This window comes from Ictalurus furcatus, chromosome 5 (genome assembly GCF_023375685.1).
Source record: "Ictalurus furcatus strain D&B chromosome 5, Billie_1.0, whole genome shotgun sequence".
In the NCBI taxonomy this organism is placed as follows: domain Eukaryota; kingdom Metazoa; phylum Chordata; class Actinopteri; order Siluriformes; family Ictaluridae; genus Ictalurus; species Ictalurus furcatus.
In genome coordinates, this window is record NC_071259.1 from 7592460 (window position 1) to 7610236 (window position 17777).

General features: G+C 38.2%; 1 protein-coding gene across 1 annotated transcript in view; it reads left to right on the top strand.

The window, feature by feature from the left end:
- The first annotated feature begins 1677 nt into the window (after nt 1-1677).
- The window catches only part of espn (espin), a 60642-nt gene continuing 44542 nt past the window's right edge, over nt 1678-17777 (top strand). Inside the window, exons 1-3 of the mRNA XM_053624554.1 lie at nt 1678-2395; nt 11145-11338; nt 16898-17084. Of these exons, the coding sequence (XP_053480529.1) occupies nt 2102-2395; nt 11145-11338; nt 16898-17084 (675 nt within the window). The 5' untranslated portion in view covers nt 1678-2101. The remainder of the gene's footprint in view (nt 2396-11144; nt 11339-16897; nt 17085-17777) is intronic.

The following is a 17777-nucleotide window of genomic DNA, read 5'->3' on the forward strand; positions in this document are numbered from 1 at the left end:
TACTAAACGATATTAAATGTTAGAACCATGTTTTTTTAGTATTAGTAGGCCAATCCTACTAAACAGATATGCTACTATTATTTATAGGCCTAGTTTGTGATAAATATATATTTTGACACAAATGCTACTTATTTTAAAGCAGTTTTGAATTATTTCAATAATATTTTGTACTATTACGTAAATAACTTTATTTACTAGTAGTTACATGCTGTCTACAGCATGCTATATGATGTATGTTTACATGTTTTGGTTATTCGGGACTAAACAAGTTTTATGATATCAGCTACTTTACAACGTTTTATGATTAAAATTTATCAAAATTGCATTTATTATTAAACTGGGAAATGGTATTGCCAATAGCCTCCTTTGATGTTTGTTTATGTTTTTGTTTATGTTTTTGAAGCTCAAAATAGCGTGAAATCCGAAATAGTCAGGCAATCACTGCATGAACATAAGGAGAAGTCCATGCTCAGTCTGAATAGTTGAGACAACATTCCCTGTGGTCTGTGGGGACCTGTTGCACGCGAACCCCCTGAGGAATAAGCCGCCATGAGTGTGGCGCGTGCGGCTCAATATCTGTTAAACGCTTGAGGAGGAGGGGGGAGATGGAGGAGGGAGGAGGGAGAAGGGGTGACAGCTTGATTGGGGATGGGGGTTCATATGAGTGTGTGGCACGCGCCGGGCACGAGCTTGAATCCCCCCCCCCCTCTCCCGTGGGACCTTGACCGCCTAAAAGCAGCTCGAGCAGAACAATTAAGCTCTGGAATATGAATGAGATTTTGGGATGTGAACTAAAAAAATATATAAAATAAAAAAAATTAATAAAAAATAAATGCCTGTGTTTTCGTGGGTATGTAAAAATCATGAAAACATTTTTTAAGGATATGCAATGTAGTCAAGACATGTATTTAATTTGCACGTGTTACAGTTTACAATGTAACATGTTACAGTTTAATAGGCTACGATAATGTTACGGATCAGGTATGTGCAATAAGGCCTATCTACCAATGCAGTTAGTTTTACTCGGTTGTATTTTAATACATTTTGCACTCTAGTGTCTTTAACAGTTTAAAATAAAATGCAAATACAATACAATTTAATATAAGAACGCAAAGCTGGAGCGTCGCATTTAACAACGCCACGCGCATAAATCAGGCTGTGCTCGTCTGCCATCTATTGGTGATAAAGGGTAAAGACTGTTTTATGAAAATCCTAACGCTAACAGCCTGGTATTTGTAATAGGTTACACTGACACAGCGGGAAAACCCCAGTAATAATAACAATAATAATAACGCAAATTGATAGGATAATAATTAAAAGAAAACCCAACCAAAATAGCCTATACCAACATATTGAACAAAATATTCTAAAGTAGATTAAATAGAATTAAAACAAAATACACCTGTAAGACAAATATAAAATCCTGCATGGCACTAAATGAGTCAAATGAACTGAAACAAATGAAAACTATCTATAATTGCGTGATGAATAGAGGCTCGCGCACGGCGGGTGAACTCGTGTAAACAGGACGTTGTTTGCACGCGCTGCCCCTTTAACGCTGAGCCGATTTAAGCGAGGCAGGTAACAACCAAAGCAGCCAATCCTCCTCCCCGTCATAGATTATTTAACAAGTTGTCGAGGCAGCGAAGAGCGTCTAAAGGGACTCGAAGAAGAAAACGCATCAAAATGTTCAACTATTCATCACCAAAAATGTAGGCGGGCTGTCTAGAAAGTTGTGGGAGAATAACGGAAACGGGTAACAGGTGTCCTGGAGCTTTTGGGAAAGCGCGCGACAGGAAACGTCAGACGATCCGCTCACATTCTAGCAAAATGGACTGGCTTTGCTAGCTCGTGCGCATCTTTGCTGTTAGACTTCTGTTCATTATCACTTAACAACTTAGTAATGCTACATGGCCATGTGACGTGACATGCCGATCGAGCTGCTCTTGCCTTTAAACGATTTATTGCATGGAGTGAATAAGAAAATTGCGTGCTAGTTACTTTTCTGATTAATTTGTTTTGCAGTGCGCGACACCTGCGGGTTTTTTTTTTCTTCATGTTCAATGGTGCATGAATAGTCACCTTGTCACAGGGAGTCATTATGACCATGGAGGGGACACTTCTCGCCGCCAGGCAAGGCGAAATAGATACTCTGAAAGTGCAATTAGAGGAAAAAGTGCTCAATAGTGATGTAAAGGACTCGCTCGGAGCGACGCCCGTGCACCACGCGGCGCGCGCTGGCAAGCTCAAGTGCCTCCAGTTCCTGGTGGAAGAAGCGGGCTTACCGGCGAACAGCCTGGCTCATAACGGCGCGAGCCCCGCTCATGACGCAGCCGCCACCGGCAACCTGGAGTGCCTGCAGTGGCTCCTGTCTCAGGGAGGCTGTCAAGCTTCGGTGAGTGTGATGGGTTTTCCCTCCCAACTTCCCGTTTTAAACACAAACTCAGCTCGGGGTGCACAGAGCAGGTGCGCCAGCTATGCATGGTCTGGCACATGGCACCCTCTCCCCAAAGCATCTCTTATCAGTGGAAAGAGACCATCATGATAATCTGGCTGGTGGATCATTCTCAGCGCAACAGCGACATTGATATGATAGTGGGTGTGGTGCTAGTTTGAGTGTTTTAAACACCTCAATGCCAAAACAAAACCAAAATCCAGGCAACAGCAGCTCTATGCTCAGAAACTGACAGTGATAGTCTAGACCAGTTGTTCTCAAACTGGACCCCCTTGGGTCCACGAGGCATAGCCAAGTCACTGGCAAGTCAGTCCCAAGTTGAACCTTCTTGTCCGACTTGTCAAAAAGGCTAATACCTATAAGAACTATGTGATGAAACATACTAACTATGATACTGGTAGGTTGTGATTTGTACCAGTTTAACATAAAAATAAAAAATAAAAATCAAAGACCCCCTGGCTATGCTTCACTTGAACTGAATGAGTTTAATCCAAACTTTAATCAATCAACTCAGAAACAAGTCAGCCTATAAATGTCAATATATTGTACACTTTGAATTAATGAGCCTAATAAATCTGTTTTTGTTGTTGGTGGGTTTTTTTAATTGAAGGGGTGTCTGGCTGCAAAAGTTTTTGAGAACACCTGGTCTTGATGGCCATTAACATAAACTGTGTAGCATATATGATCTTCTTATAAGATAGTCTTATCTTCTTATAAGATAGTCTTATCTTCTTATAAGATAGTCTTATGTCCATGTCATAAGGAAAAGGTTTGAGTTGGGAGTGCAGTCGCCTGAATTTATTCATATTGATCTCATGAATTAAGGTGATTAAGGTGGATTAGTGAAGTAGATATGTTAAACAAAGTGACTATTAAGTGTATTTAGCTTCCCAGGACTAGGGATTTGTTCGATTTCTCCTGATAAACCTGTGGCATACGTGCTGCAGTATCAGTCAGAACGTTTACGTGGACAACAATATTCCGATATTAACCCGATTAAGACGATACTCTGATTAAGAAGCTACCATGTAAACAGCAATTATTGATTACCTAAATTCTGGAGGGAACATCGGACGGCGTGGCGTGGGGACGTAATGACGTGTGCCGTTAATCGCTCTATGTTCTATAACATGTAAGGAATATTCTAAAAGCAACTCATGTAAACACCTTAATCACAATATTGTCTTATTCAGAATAAGGTCAATAATTAGATTATTCCTGTCCATGTAAATGTAGTCAATGTAGTCAACTGTTATAGAAATATTTTCCTTATTCAAGGACAGTATATATATATATATATATATATATATATATATATATATATATATATATATATATATATATGTATATATTCACCAGGATGGATATTTGCTCATATTTAGTAATGTATTATTTATCACTGCTGAGATGACACATCAGTGTTTCCATCCACAGTGGAAGTCCTGTCTTATTACCTGAATGGGATACTTTGTCATACTATTTTAATCCTCTGGTCAAAGTGTACACTCATCTGGGTGCAGAGGTTGTGGTTGTTAGTCTGTTTTCCGCTGAGGATATCAAACTTTTTCTGGACAGAGGTCTGGATCAGTGAACAACTTGCAGCACATCAATTTCAATTCATATTCCATATCTAAATCTTGTGTTTTTCCCCCACTATGGATATATTTAATATCATTAAGGTCAAAACTATCTAATACCCTACTCTGGAAAATAATCAGACACTACTTTTTTTATTTATAAAATTGGAATATTGGATACATATATTAACGTACCGACATGAGCGTATCATTATCAAAACATGTTAGGAGGAATTTGCTCACTGGAAATAACCACAAGTCCTCGTTTTTTGTGTGTGTGTTTTGGCATCTTGGGAGTCAGCACGTGATGCACAGTAATGACAGCACGCATCTTTTTACACTGAACTTGACGCAAGCAGCGTGAGGTGAAATCGGAGTCCTGACAGTAAAGCATGTAAGCTTTGTGTGTGGTTACTCATGTAGAATGGACCGTTTGCTGGTTTCTTCTTGATTCATACATTTCCTGGAAAAGGAAAATATGCCATAATCAGTACGTTTACATGGACAACAATAATCCAATATTAACTCGATTAAGACAATACTCTGATTAAGAAACTAGCATGTAAACAGCAATTCTTTATTACCTTAATCTGACTAAAGTCATACTCGAAGTAAACACAAATCAAATTAAGACGTGGAGTATTCCTGTTTTAGTCACATTATCAACATGTATTACAGACATTTAAACACCTTAATCACACTTTTCACGTCGTGTGGGAGTATATACCGCAGTTTGCGATAGGACACGTACCCACATGACTTTGCTCAAACGTTTTACGGCAAACAAGAGAGAACGGCTGCATCCGAAAACGCATACTTACCTGCTATATAGTAAGCGAAATACATGTATCTCAGCCACTATATAGTAGGTAAGTACGCGATTTGGGACACAGCCCAAGGCTTCAAGCAGTCGTCTATTTGCGTGTATAGCATGACAAATAATTAAGTGCATTTGAAGCTTTCGTAAAAATTTAAAATTAAACACCCAAAAATGTATACGGTACCATTACGAAGACGAACTGTATGTTTATACGTGAAATGCTGGAGGAAACGTCGGATGGCGTGGCACGGTGATGCAATACCGTTAATCGATCTATGTTCTATAGCATGTAAAACGGGAACATGAAAGGAGTATTCTAAAAGCAACTCATGTAAACACCTTAGTCACAATATTGTCTTACAGAATAAGGTCAATAATTAGATTACTGCTGTCCATGTAAACGTAGTCAGTGATGTAGACTTCACATTTCACAAATCAGTGGCTGATAGTTGTGGTGACAAGTTCTATGGACTGACAAGGAAAATGTAGTTTTGTTTATTATGTCTCCTTTAAGGTAGCTAATTATCAATTAGTCCAATTTTTCTGTTAATTCGACTGATTTTCTCAAAAAGTCGCACATTTGTATCATCCCTAAGAAAACCATGCAGCTTTATGTGTCACAAATAAAAAAGAGACACCATTAATATAATCTGCATTAGAGGTGGCCAGTATGATTTTTAAAAAATCACAACACTTGTAGACATTTCTACTACACGTGATATGTATCAGAATATATAGGTTTGATAGATAGATAGATAGATAGATAGAGAGATAGATAATTTATTGGTCCTCAAAGAGGAAATTTGTTTCCACCGTGGGTGCATAGAAAAACAAAAACATAACAACATCATCCATATAAACCATCATAGAGGGGAGATGGGAACAAAAAGAAAAACACCAGGATCATCATACAACAAATGCATCTGGCATCACAATGGCTGATTACCTATGTGTTTAACGCTCGTATAGCCATAGGAACAAAACTCCTACCATAGCTGGCCTTTCTGCATATGGGTAGACTATACCTGCGGCCAGAAGGAAGGGGGTTGAAATATTGATAAAGTGGGTGGTTTCCATCATTTAAAATTTTATGTGCCTTCCGGAGCGTATATGAAATGACGCAGTCCGATAAATTGGATGTGGGAATACCAATAATTTTTCTCGCTAAATTAGTTATTTTCAAGAGTTTGTTCTTATTGGTGACTGTTAGCATATGGAAAAAACAAATGGCACCATATATAAGAACCAATTCAATAATACTTCGATACAGAAGAAGAAGCTAGGCTGAACAGACAGATATTTAAGTTTACGAATAACTGAGAGTCTCTGTTGACAGCACTTGTAAATACCTAGAGTGTGCTGATTGAACTTGAGATGTTTATCCAATTTAATGCCCAGGTATCTGAAATGCTCAACCCTTTCAACCATCTCTCCATTAATGGTAATACTGGAATGATGGGTCAGTGTTTTGGAAGAGCTAAAAACCAGTTCCGTAGTGTTTTCGATATTAAGGTGGAGAAAGTTATCATCACACCATGTACTAAAATGTGCTATGAAGCGTTGATAGTCCAAAAAAGAATCATTGTCCGTATTAGGCAATGCAAGAATGGCAGTATCGTCTGCATATTTAAAGTAATGAGTGGTGGTAACTGGACTCTGACAGTCATTTGTATAGAGAATATAAAGAAGTGGACTAAGTACACACCCCTGAGGGGTGCCAGTGTTGAGAACAATAATGGGTGATAATGCATTGTCCACCTTTACCACTTGTGGTCTAGGTTTGGTAACAAACTGCCAAAAGAAGTATTGTTTCATTGTTTTTAAAACCCTACGAAAAGCACGGTGGCTTAGTGGTTAGCACATTTGCCTCGCACCTCCAGGGTCGGGGGTTCAATTCCCACCATGGCCCTGTGTGTGCAGAGTTTGCATGTTCTCCCCGTGCTGTGGGGGTTTCCTCCCCCTGTCCAAAGACATGCATGGTAGGCTGATTGGCATGTCCAAAGTGTCCATAGGGTGTGAATGTGTATGTGAGTGTGCCCTGCGATGGGGCCAGGATGTACCCTGCCTTGTGCCCGATGCTCCCTGGGATAGGCTCCAGGTTTCCCCGTGACCCTGAAGGAAGGATAAGCAATATAGAAGATGGATGGATGGAATATTGTATTGTTATATTGCCCAGTACTAATCTGCATGGTGTAATCATTGGATCCTTACATTGAGCCCTTGCGCCCATTGTTTTAGTCATTTTTATTGGCTATAATTAATGGACATTTATGAATAGTATTTGTTAAACACTATGATGCCACTAGCATTGAGCAACAATGTATGGTTTAGCTCAGTGTTACTAAATGCAGTCCTCAGGGTCTACATCTTTGTTCTGTCCCAGCTCCTAATACACTGACCATACTCAGTGGTCTTGAGTGCTTGGTTTGGAGCTCGGGGCATGTTGGGGTATATGAAGTTATGAAGGCTGGGTTGGAAAATAATGAATATGGGGACAGTAATTCACACAGTTCTGTTTAGTTCTGTTAAGTTATATCTCGCAGGCCTTTGTTTTCTACAGTAATAATGATATGCATTGTAGGAGGACATTGTATGAAATCGGTCTTTGTTTGCCCATACTGCATTTGTTTGTATACCGGAATAATGGCCCAAATCTTTGCACATAGCTGCACTGATTGGTAATGCCGGTACTGGAGCTTGTATTATTTCCAGTATAATGTATTTCCAGTTTATATAGTTGGCATGTAAACAAGTCTTTAAATGATAAGACATCGTTTGCTTAGACACATAAAAAAGTGCAATTAGACACAAATCTTATTTTTTGGCTCATGACTTGAACAATTTGGGATATTAGGTAATATGACGTGTTATCTAGAACAACAAATTTGTGCTGGCTATCATTTATGCAAGAGCAATTTTTTTTTCATTAAATATTAAGTCTGATAGACATTAATAGTAATGTTTCAGCACTAGCCAGCGTGTTAAGTTGAATTAAGTTCACTCCATCATATAAAATACAATGTAGATTTCAAAGATCTTGTTAAATGTGTACAGATCTTAGAGCTGAATCACTTTAAACAAATATCTTTACCAGGTTCAGATACTGTCTACAATCCAAGTGCATTTGAATGAGTGCATTCCCAAAACCAACAAAATGGCTGTCATAATAAAATGGCTGTCATAAAAATAAGAGCCTGGCTAAAATCGAGGTTTGAATAGGAGAATATGTTGGATATTATTATAAATGTATAAAAGAAACATAACACAGTGCAAAGACATGAAAACGACATCTTTACCACATTTTTTTCAAGGGTGTAAAAAGATGACTGTTGTGAAAGAAAAGAGGTCTTAATATAGACTATGCTGTAAATGTAGAAAGGCTGTCCAGAGTAATAGTCTGGAAGGTACTTAGAAACGTAAGGAGCTTTGATCACACACAAGGTGTATCTTTATCTCAAATTTTTTTCAGTACAATATCTTTAATTTCCGTATGTAAAGTAGCACAACAAGTCAGATATAAGTTCTTTCTTCATGTGACCTTTATGTGCTCTGATTTGCATGCCTTGAATGGTAAAGGCCATTTGAATGACACCAGTGTGGTACCCCACATGGCTTCCTGGTTCAGCAACCTGTTCTCATGCAATATTTTAAGGAATTATATGGCCCAAAACGGAGTATATTGGTTTTTATATCTAAAGCTCAGACCACAAACCCTGTCTTAATTATTCTGAATATATGATGTGTGTTTAAGGAGTGGTTTGTGACCATAGGTTTGGGTGGGGCAGGATGACCTTGATAATGACATAGCCTCACACAAAAGGCTATCACATTTGACTTCTCTTATAGGCTACCATCTAGTGAATATTTAGAGTAACCACATAAATGGCAGCTAGGAGTTTGAAAGACTTGAATGAAATTGAACAAACCATTTACACCAATTTTCAGCCAAAGAATGCAAATATGTAGTCTGCTCTAAAAGCCAGCGCCCCAGCACAGACGAAACGCCAAACATTATGTAAAAAATAAATAAATAAACAATTCCTATAATTGATCAAGCTGAACATCTTTTCCATAACACTTCAACCTTTCTGTTTAATTTGTCTAATTTGGAAAGAAATTTAACTCATTGATTTTTCAGGAGTTATTTTTTTTAAACACAGCTTTATTGACATCAGACAATAGCAATTGGTGCAGATGGTTTCTGGTTGCTGATAATTGCACTTCAAAAGACACATTAACAACATAGCTAGTTGCATAGCTAGCTACATAAGAGTATATATTAATCTTGCTAATCACATTCTTTCTAATCAGAGAGAGGGTTAAAAGCTGTGGACTAAAAAGATGTGCAGCAGTGTTCACTTATGTTCAAATATATTTTATAAAAGAAAATCACCTGTGTTCAATACACAATTCCCTTCACCATTTCCACAGACAAGGTAATATCATCAACTGCCATTAAGTGTCCTGTCTACTGAGGATGGGGCAGCGTGATGCCTGCCACAATGGGCCTCCAATAGCGCTTGTTGTTGTACCAACTTTTGACCAGTAAATGCCATAATAACTCTATGGAGCTAAATGGGGCAGTGAGCACACTGCTCTGTGATGGTGCAACATCTAGAAAAGCATCCAAAGCAATAGAGCATCAAATAGCGTAATTTTTTTAAATTGTTGGTTACTCAAAATTTATTAGAATTGAAAATGTTTGAGGACTTGACCTATCTCAGTGGAAGAGCCACTCTTATGAACGCATTCTTATGAATTTGTGATCCTGAAGCCATGTTACCTTCATCTATTTGATAGGTTATATGAGGGAGTTTAGATCTTTTAAATTTTCACATTCACAGTAATAATTCAGTAAGTATCTGAGATATATATATATATATATATATATATATATATATATATATATATAGTTGCATGCGGTACATTTGTATTAATGAATTAATTAAAACTCTTACTCCACATGGGAGACAGCATATATCATTAATACAACTTTTAAGAGGTTTAGTTAGATGTTCCACACAGAAGAATCTTTGCTGCTGCTCTTGGTATGCAGTGTTGTGTTCATAGTTTCTCACACACACACACACACACACACACACACACACACATACACACGCACACACAAACAGCCAGTATAAAAATAAGGCTTGCGTATGATGTAAACGTGTAAATGGAATCATATCCAGTGACCTTTGTGTTAAAAGGTTAGGGTGGTAGCTGCCATAATGGATATGTAACCAGAGCTCACTCTTTCATTTCCATGTTCTTTCTCCTTCTCACATTCACTAACATCAGTTATCTCCTCTGCAATTCGGAAGCTAGGGTTAGTCAGTCGATGTAACATAAAGCTTATGGGATTAGCAACAACACTGTGTTTGATACATGAGGTGGCTACTGAAGTACCGCTAAAAGAGCTTATGTTTGTTTGAACTGCCTCTTAAAGCTGAATGATGCAGAAGTTTGGAATTTTGCCCTCTCTGGTAGCAAAGGGTATTGCAAGCTAAGAACATTACATAATGTGGGTTCTGCTGTGCCTTTCTACACTATCTAATTAAATCTCATGTCTGTGAGTGTCAAATCAATAGACATTCATGGCTGTATCCCAAACCACATAATGTGTACTAAGTAATTTGCCTAAATTCTAGACACCAATGGTGCAATGACTAACTTTTTAGACACACTTTTGTCTGTGGAAATAATTATCTGTTGTTTTGTCAGTGTGAGTCAAATTTCTGCTGTATATCTGTATATCTGACACCAGTAGAGCCAGCCGACTAACTTAATCTAGCTATCTGTATAATACAGTATAGGGAACAAAACAGTCATGTGTGGTCGCTTCCAGTGTGTGTATTATTATGACCTGTTTTCTGTTCTCTGTGTATTTTGTTCTCTAACATGTCAAACACATTAGACATGTTTGAAAACTTTTCCCAAAGTTGACCCATGACATGAGATACACCTGAGATGGCATTTCCATTGAAAAAAAAAAATTCAATTAATTGGAAATGAAAACCTTTTTTTTTTAACTGAAAACCTGTGACTAAGTAACTATAATTGAATAAAATGTATGATGTGCCTTTCTGTAATTAATAACATATTGTAATCGTTGCCAAATTGCTCTGTAATAAAACACTTTGGGTCATGCTGTTCCTGGAAAATAATCAACTTGGTGTGTTAACTCCACTATGTGTTGGGGCACATGACATGACCACATTGTTGCTTAATTTTTTATAACTGCACAACCCTCAAGGGTTTTATTCCTTATTTAATTTTTCTCTTGTGTTTGCAGAGTAAAGACAACTCAGGAGCCACCGTCCTGCACCTGGCTTCACGCTTCAGCCATCATGAGGTCACAGACTGGTTACTAAAGAGTGGAGAAGGGGATCCCAGCGTTGCCATGGACACAGGTGCTGTGCCTGTTCACTACGCTGCTGCTAAGGGCGACTTGGCCATGCTCAGGCTGCTATTGGGACACAGCCCAAAGTAAGACCATTTAGGTGCACACAGGGGTGGATTAACACCCAGGCTAGCCTAGATGCCCCTACTGTGATCGGGGCTCATTGATTGGTAAATGTTTTTATTTGGCAGAAGCTCAATTGAGCATTATACATAATAAAGAATTGATCATGTATTAGAAATTAGTCATCAATGCCCAGAAAAATGTCTCACATGACCATATTGTTGACAGTCTACAGTATATTGTCAATTTTGGATGTGGTGCATCTATGGATTAAAATGACACAGAAAACATCTATGAAAACAGAGTAGCTTTTGAATACAACACTGTGCATATATGGAATGAACAATCCATGCTTGTTAAAGCATGCTTGTTAAACCTTTAGGTTTAAGGTGCATATTGATGTGTGTCTAGGTCATACTCAAAAACCTCATACAATACAACCTTTACGTTGTATTGAACAGTAGAATAGGGATTCTTTTATTGTAACCAAAATACACAATTTCAAAAAAGTAAATGAAACTTATGACAAATCAGCATGAAGGTTAATAAGGAGAAGCACAGAATGGTTATTACTAAGCATGTGTCTTATTTCATTGATTTAGCTGTCAGTTATTTGGTGGATGTCACATAAGTCATGTTGGTCATCTTATAAGATCTTCCAATTCATAGTGCAATATATTTTTCGTCAACTTTTGGGATATGAGGCAAAACATCAGTGTAAAATAAGCTCTGCTTTTCACCCTCTTGTCTACCTTTCCTGCCACACACACACACACACACACACACACACACACACACACACACACTGTTGCTAATCAGCTCTGTCTCAGTGGAACTCTGCCCCATAGAGATAACACTTAACACTTATGGCCTTGTTATTGTGATTCACATTCTACATGCACCACTGAACACATACATCCTTAACGACACCACCCAGGCCTTTTGTGTAAGTTGCAAATCAAGTGGCAACTTGCAGGTGCATCTCCATTCAAAAATCCCAGATATATCTTGTATGTGACCTAGAAGTCCCAAGCTAGCTGACATGTCAACAGTTTCCTTTCCTTAAACAGTCAAGCATGCAAAAGTTGAAAGAAAACACTCTGAAACACTTGAAGATTGAAACCAGGCGATGTTTTTACAATCTTCAGGTGTCAGGTTTCAGTGAGCCTGTGTCCACTGTAGCCTCAGATTCCTGTTTTTGCATGACAGTAGTGGAACCTGAGGTGGTCTTCTGCTCCTGTAGCGTGTCTGTCTCAAGATTGGACATGTTGTACTTTTTTGGAATGCTTTTCTGCTTACCATGGTTGTAAAGAGTGGTCATTTGAGTTACTGTGGCCTTCCTATCAGCTCAAATTAATCTGGCCATTCTCTGACCTCTCATCAAAAAGACATGTACGCCCACTGATATTTTTGTTTTTTCACACCAAACTCTAGAGACTGTTGTGTGTGGAAATTCCAGATCAAACCAGCCCATCTGGCACCAACAACCATGCCACGATCAAAATCACTTAGATCATATTTTTTCCCCATTCCAATGTTTGATGTGAATATTAACTGAAGCTCTTGACCTGTACTATGCAACAGTATATATACTGTTGTGTGTTCAGGTACACCTACTTTGCATGTACATTCACTGGACATTTTATGATGTACATTAAACATTGGAAATATATCAAATTAACCCATGACTCACTTGCGTTACAAATTGCATCTCTACACTGGTTACATTTGTTGCTGTCTGCAGGGATTATTTCCCAAAAAGGCAACCCAAAAATAATGCAAAATATTTGTCTCAGGTTATAACTTCTCATCTTTAATGATTTAAACACCAAATACCCAGTGACATTCCACACTTTTATAATTACACATTTTCACTATTAGTTTTACTGTAGTCACGGAACAATTCAAAGTATTTGCTGAATATGCTCCAAGATTAATTACTGAATAATAACCTAAAAATGGAGTGGAGTTTGCTAAAAGGTTTACATGTGGGCTGGATACGCTTGCAGCATGGCTGAGTTTTAGGCCTAGTCTGCACTAAAGGTGCCTTCACTCTAGGAGTTCCTCTTGAGTTGAACAGATGCAATACCCCTGAAATTTTAATAAGGAAGAAAGCTGTGCTGGTGCTCAATACCTCAGTCCCATTCAGCAGTGTGTGCTTCCGTCACCATGGTGACCCCTGGCCAAATGAGGTAAACAAATACTGTTGAATAGAGGTCCGCTTTCTGCCGGCCCTGCCTTGTGTTGATAGGATTGTTTTTGACGTCCGGAGATAACATCCCCATGGCAGAATCTGTTACCTCGTTGAAATATGGCGGATTTGGGATGAGTGCCAAATGCTGAGAATGACCCTCATTAGGGTTATAGTGTTCTTATTGGCACTTGAGGACAGCTTTAATCGCATTTCAGTGGTGATACAACACAACTGCATCGAGTCGCTTTAAGATAATACAACTGAAGTGATACCACAGAGATTCTTTTGTATAATTTGGTAACTGCTTAACCCCCCAAAAAAGTTAATCATTGACTTTCTTAATACTGGAATTGAGAATATAAGCAAGCTACATCAAATGGGGAACAACACAAGATTTAACTTCTGCTGTAATCATAAAGACTGTCCTGAGCTCACCCCAGGAATCTTATTCGCTATATGCTGATACTGAGCATCCTCTCAACACATCTAGTTCAGTGTAGAAGAGGAATGATTTATCCAGTGAAACCCAGAAGCAGATGGCCTTTCTTTTGAGTCTGGTTTCTCTCAGGGTTTCATCCTGATATTGGTTTTTCTTTGCGACTGTTACTTGCGTACTTGCTTGTTGATTAGGGATCTGAAATCTTCGCCAAAATTTCTGTAAAGCTGCTTTGTCACAATATCTATTGCTTAAAATAATCAATAAAATTGAATTGAATTGAAATACCACCCTATTTTAAGACTTGGTGGAAGCACCTGTGAAAGAAAAAGTATTCTAGTCTGTTTAATTGTAATGTTGTACCACAGTAATGAAGCGATTATTAATGTATAATATAAGAGAAATTTACATTGGAGGTGTAATGACTTATAGCCCCCATGCAAACACCAGATAAACAGAAGGCTAAATGGTGCCATCCATAGCGCCGTATCACAAATGAATTGTATTGTACTGTTGAATTGTGATTTGTCAAAAAGTCTCAATTGTCCCATCTTGTTTCCTTGCTATCTGTTCTGAACAGCAGACGTGCTGGCTGTTATCAACTGGTATTCAAGCCAGCCGTTTAATGGTGTGGAATGTGTCCTTCGTTAGGATATCAGTGTCCTTTTGTGAAAAAGTGAAAGGGCTCGGAGACAGATGTAGATAAAGCACTTGGACAGTGTGGCAGCGATTTATGAGAGCCGATCAGATTGGGCTTTTGTTTGTTCGTATCATGTTGTCACAGGCTGTGGACTATATTTTGTGGCTGTCCACTGATAATGTTAATGGAATATAAACACAACACAAGACACATGGACATAAAACTTGCCAGACACATAAGACTCTGCATGGCAGTGGGCAGTTATGCAATCAGTTAGTGCAGATTAAGGCTTTAGCTGGGATTAGCAAGTGTTTTAGTCCAAAGAGGGAGACCATGCTGAAGAAATATACATATTTAAATATTAAAATGACAAATTAAGTTGCACTTCACTATTATGTGACATACAGTATTATCTTAGCTTTCCGCATGGTCTCTCTCTTTATTGCTAACTATCATTTTATTTCAAAGAAGCTTTTTTTCAGGGCACCTTATAATTGAGTTAGCATTGAGCTAGCAGTTGAGGGTTAAGGGTCTTGCTCAAAGAAAACTGTAGCTATATGGATGATTTTGTTTAAGTGGTTTAGATTGATTTTGCATTTCTTTTTTGTGCTTACACATTCTAAAAGGAAATCTAAATATGCTAATTATGTATAAGCAAGTTAACTTGACCATTGCTAGGTAGTTCTTGCTAAATTTTCTTTATTGATAGCTTTGATAGCACTTTGGGAGCAACATTGCTTAAAGGTTTGTCCATTTCTGGTAAAGTCTTGGGTGAAATGATTTCTTTTGCCAGGTTTTTTTTTTTCATTTAGAATCTTATGAATAGCAAAAGGTTCATGCTAAGATCAGTAGTCATGCCTCTGTGTCTCAGAGTTAGATTTAATGTTAAAACAGCTTAGCATGTTAAGTGTATATTGAGTGTATTTGATAGACATGGTATAGGCTACAATAGACATACAATGAATTTCAATCTTGTTAGTCAGTTCATTTGCAGTAACGTTAGCATGTTGAACTGCAGGTCACCTCTGTGAGGAAAACCCTCAGTATCTCTCTCCAGATATCCAATATGTCCGCGCTATGAAAATGAGTGTTTGTCCTTTGAACAAAAGGTCCAGTGAGACTTTTTTGGCTGAGTTAGCTATTTGTCCTCTTGCATTGGCTTGTGTTCGAAGAAAAGACAAACTTTTTTACTTGAGCCTAAATTATTCAAACATTTCATGCCACTGACAAATGATGACATCAGACATGAAAATCAGATGATCTCATGATGGCCAGATATTGAATATGTTTTGAATACATTTCTAAGGATTTTTTTTCATATAATGTGCCTGTATTGTTCCTGTAATGTGTGTGTGTGTGTGTGTGTGTGTAGTGTTTGTGTGTATGTGTGTGTGTATATAGTGTGGTAGAGTGATTCTGGAGCTTTTTCTGCTTTCTCTCCTGACCCAGTACACAGGTGACTGAGCCTGCTAGGTTACACTCATTAATCTTTCACCCGTCTGACCACTTCCTAATGACAGAGCCCCTGAATAAGCCCTCTTCTTCTAGTTTGAAATATTCAGTGCCTCTTTGTTTTCATTTAGACCAGGACTTTTTTTGTTTTGGCTTGTTTATGGACCTGCATAATCTTGTTGACAAGTTTGTGGGACCTTGCATATTTAATTGCAATATGGAATATTCCCTCCAGTGTGTGTGGGAAACAGAGAGAGGGAGTAAGTGAGAGTGCATGTGATTTTTCTTTTCTGAAAAGGGGAATTGGTTTCAAGGGGAATCCAGTTCTCCAACTCTTCTCCTTCTCCCTCCTTGACCCTCTCACTCCATTTCCGTCACTGTGTAACACTAAAACCAATGGAGCGGCACTAATCCTCTTAGGGAATTCATTGCTAACTTGTCAGTCAGTGTCCAAATAAAACCGTCCTTATGGGATTTAGACAGGAGGCTTTCACTCACTCTCTGACCTCCTGATGTGATTGGAGAGTTCGGCTCAGTTTGGCTAATAAGAATTGCTTAAATGTTAAAGCAGCACATTAATGCCACTGATTAATCATGAAACCATCAGTTCTGTTTTACAGAAATCTGAGATTTAAAGCTTCACAATGATGCTAGTTTCAGTTATTATAAAATTATAATTTTATAAATTTACTTTCCTTCATCAGCTAGAAATCGAGCCTAAAACACTATTTAATTATTCTGCAAAAAAAAAAACATTAATTACATCCTCTTTTCTTCGATCAGGTTTGCCTTGTATAATGCAGTCAGCTTTGCTTAAGCTAACCAAGCAATCTCTGTTTTCCATCTTTTATTTTTTCCAGTGTTGTCAACTTCCAAACCAAGAACGGTGCCACTCCTCTGTATCTTGCATGTCAGGAAGGCCATCTAGAGGCTGTCCAGTACCTGGTGAAGGACTGTGGCGCAGAGCCAACTATTAGAGCCAATGACGGAATGACGCCTCTGCATGCTGCTTCCCAGATGGGACATAATACTGTTATTGTTTGGTTGGTGAGTGAGAATAGGTTTTGCACAACTTTGCAATTGATTCTCATTTACATGTGTATAAAGCATTTACATGAGTACAGTTTGCACGTCCTTACACCTTCATTCCCTTCCACCTTTCACCCAACAGTTGGGAAATTGCAATTCATTTAAAGTTGCCACACTTTTGTGAAATGTTTCTCTCTTTAGATTTTTTTTAAATTATATTCAAATAGATGTGTAAACCCACTGGACTTCACTCCCTGTAGATTATTTAAACCCAAAGTAAAGTTAATGGAGATAATTGAAAGGAATAGTTTGACAAATAAAATGATATGGGGAAAAAATGTCTCACACTAGAAGTACACTATAATTCAGTTCTTTGGCAATATCATGCAGACTTAATCCAGTGTGGTTTAGGACACAGGTGGGTGTAATCTATAAAATTGAACACTACCTCATCATCTTTATGGTGAATTATAACAGAAAGCTGAATGATCTGCAGATGACAATGTTATTCCACTTTGAACTGAAGTATGCAAATACAGATTATCCTTGCTATTAGAAGTGCATCTGTTTGAATCAATTCAGCTTTATCCCTTTGTCTTCAGTGATCAGGAGGAACTCAAGAAGTCTGTGATTATTAATTCTCCAAATATCCCCTGAGCCACCGTGATTGTCTGCCACTGTCCACTACATTGGGTCTGTTTCATTTCTGAG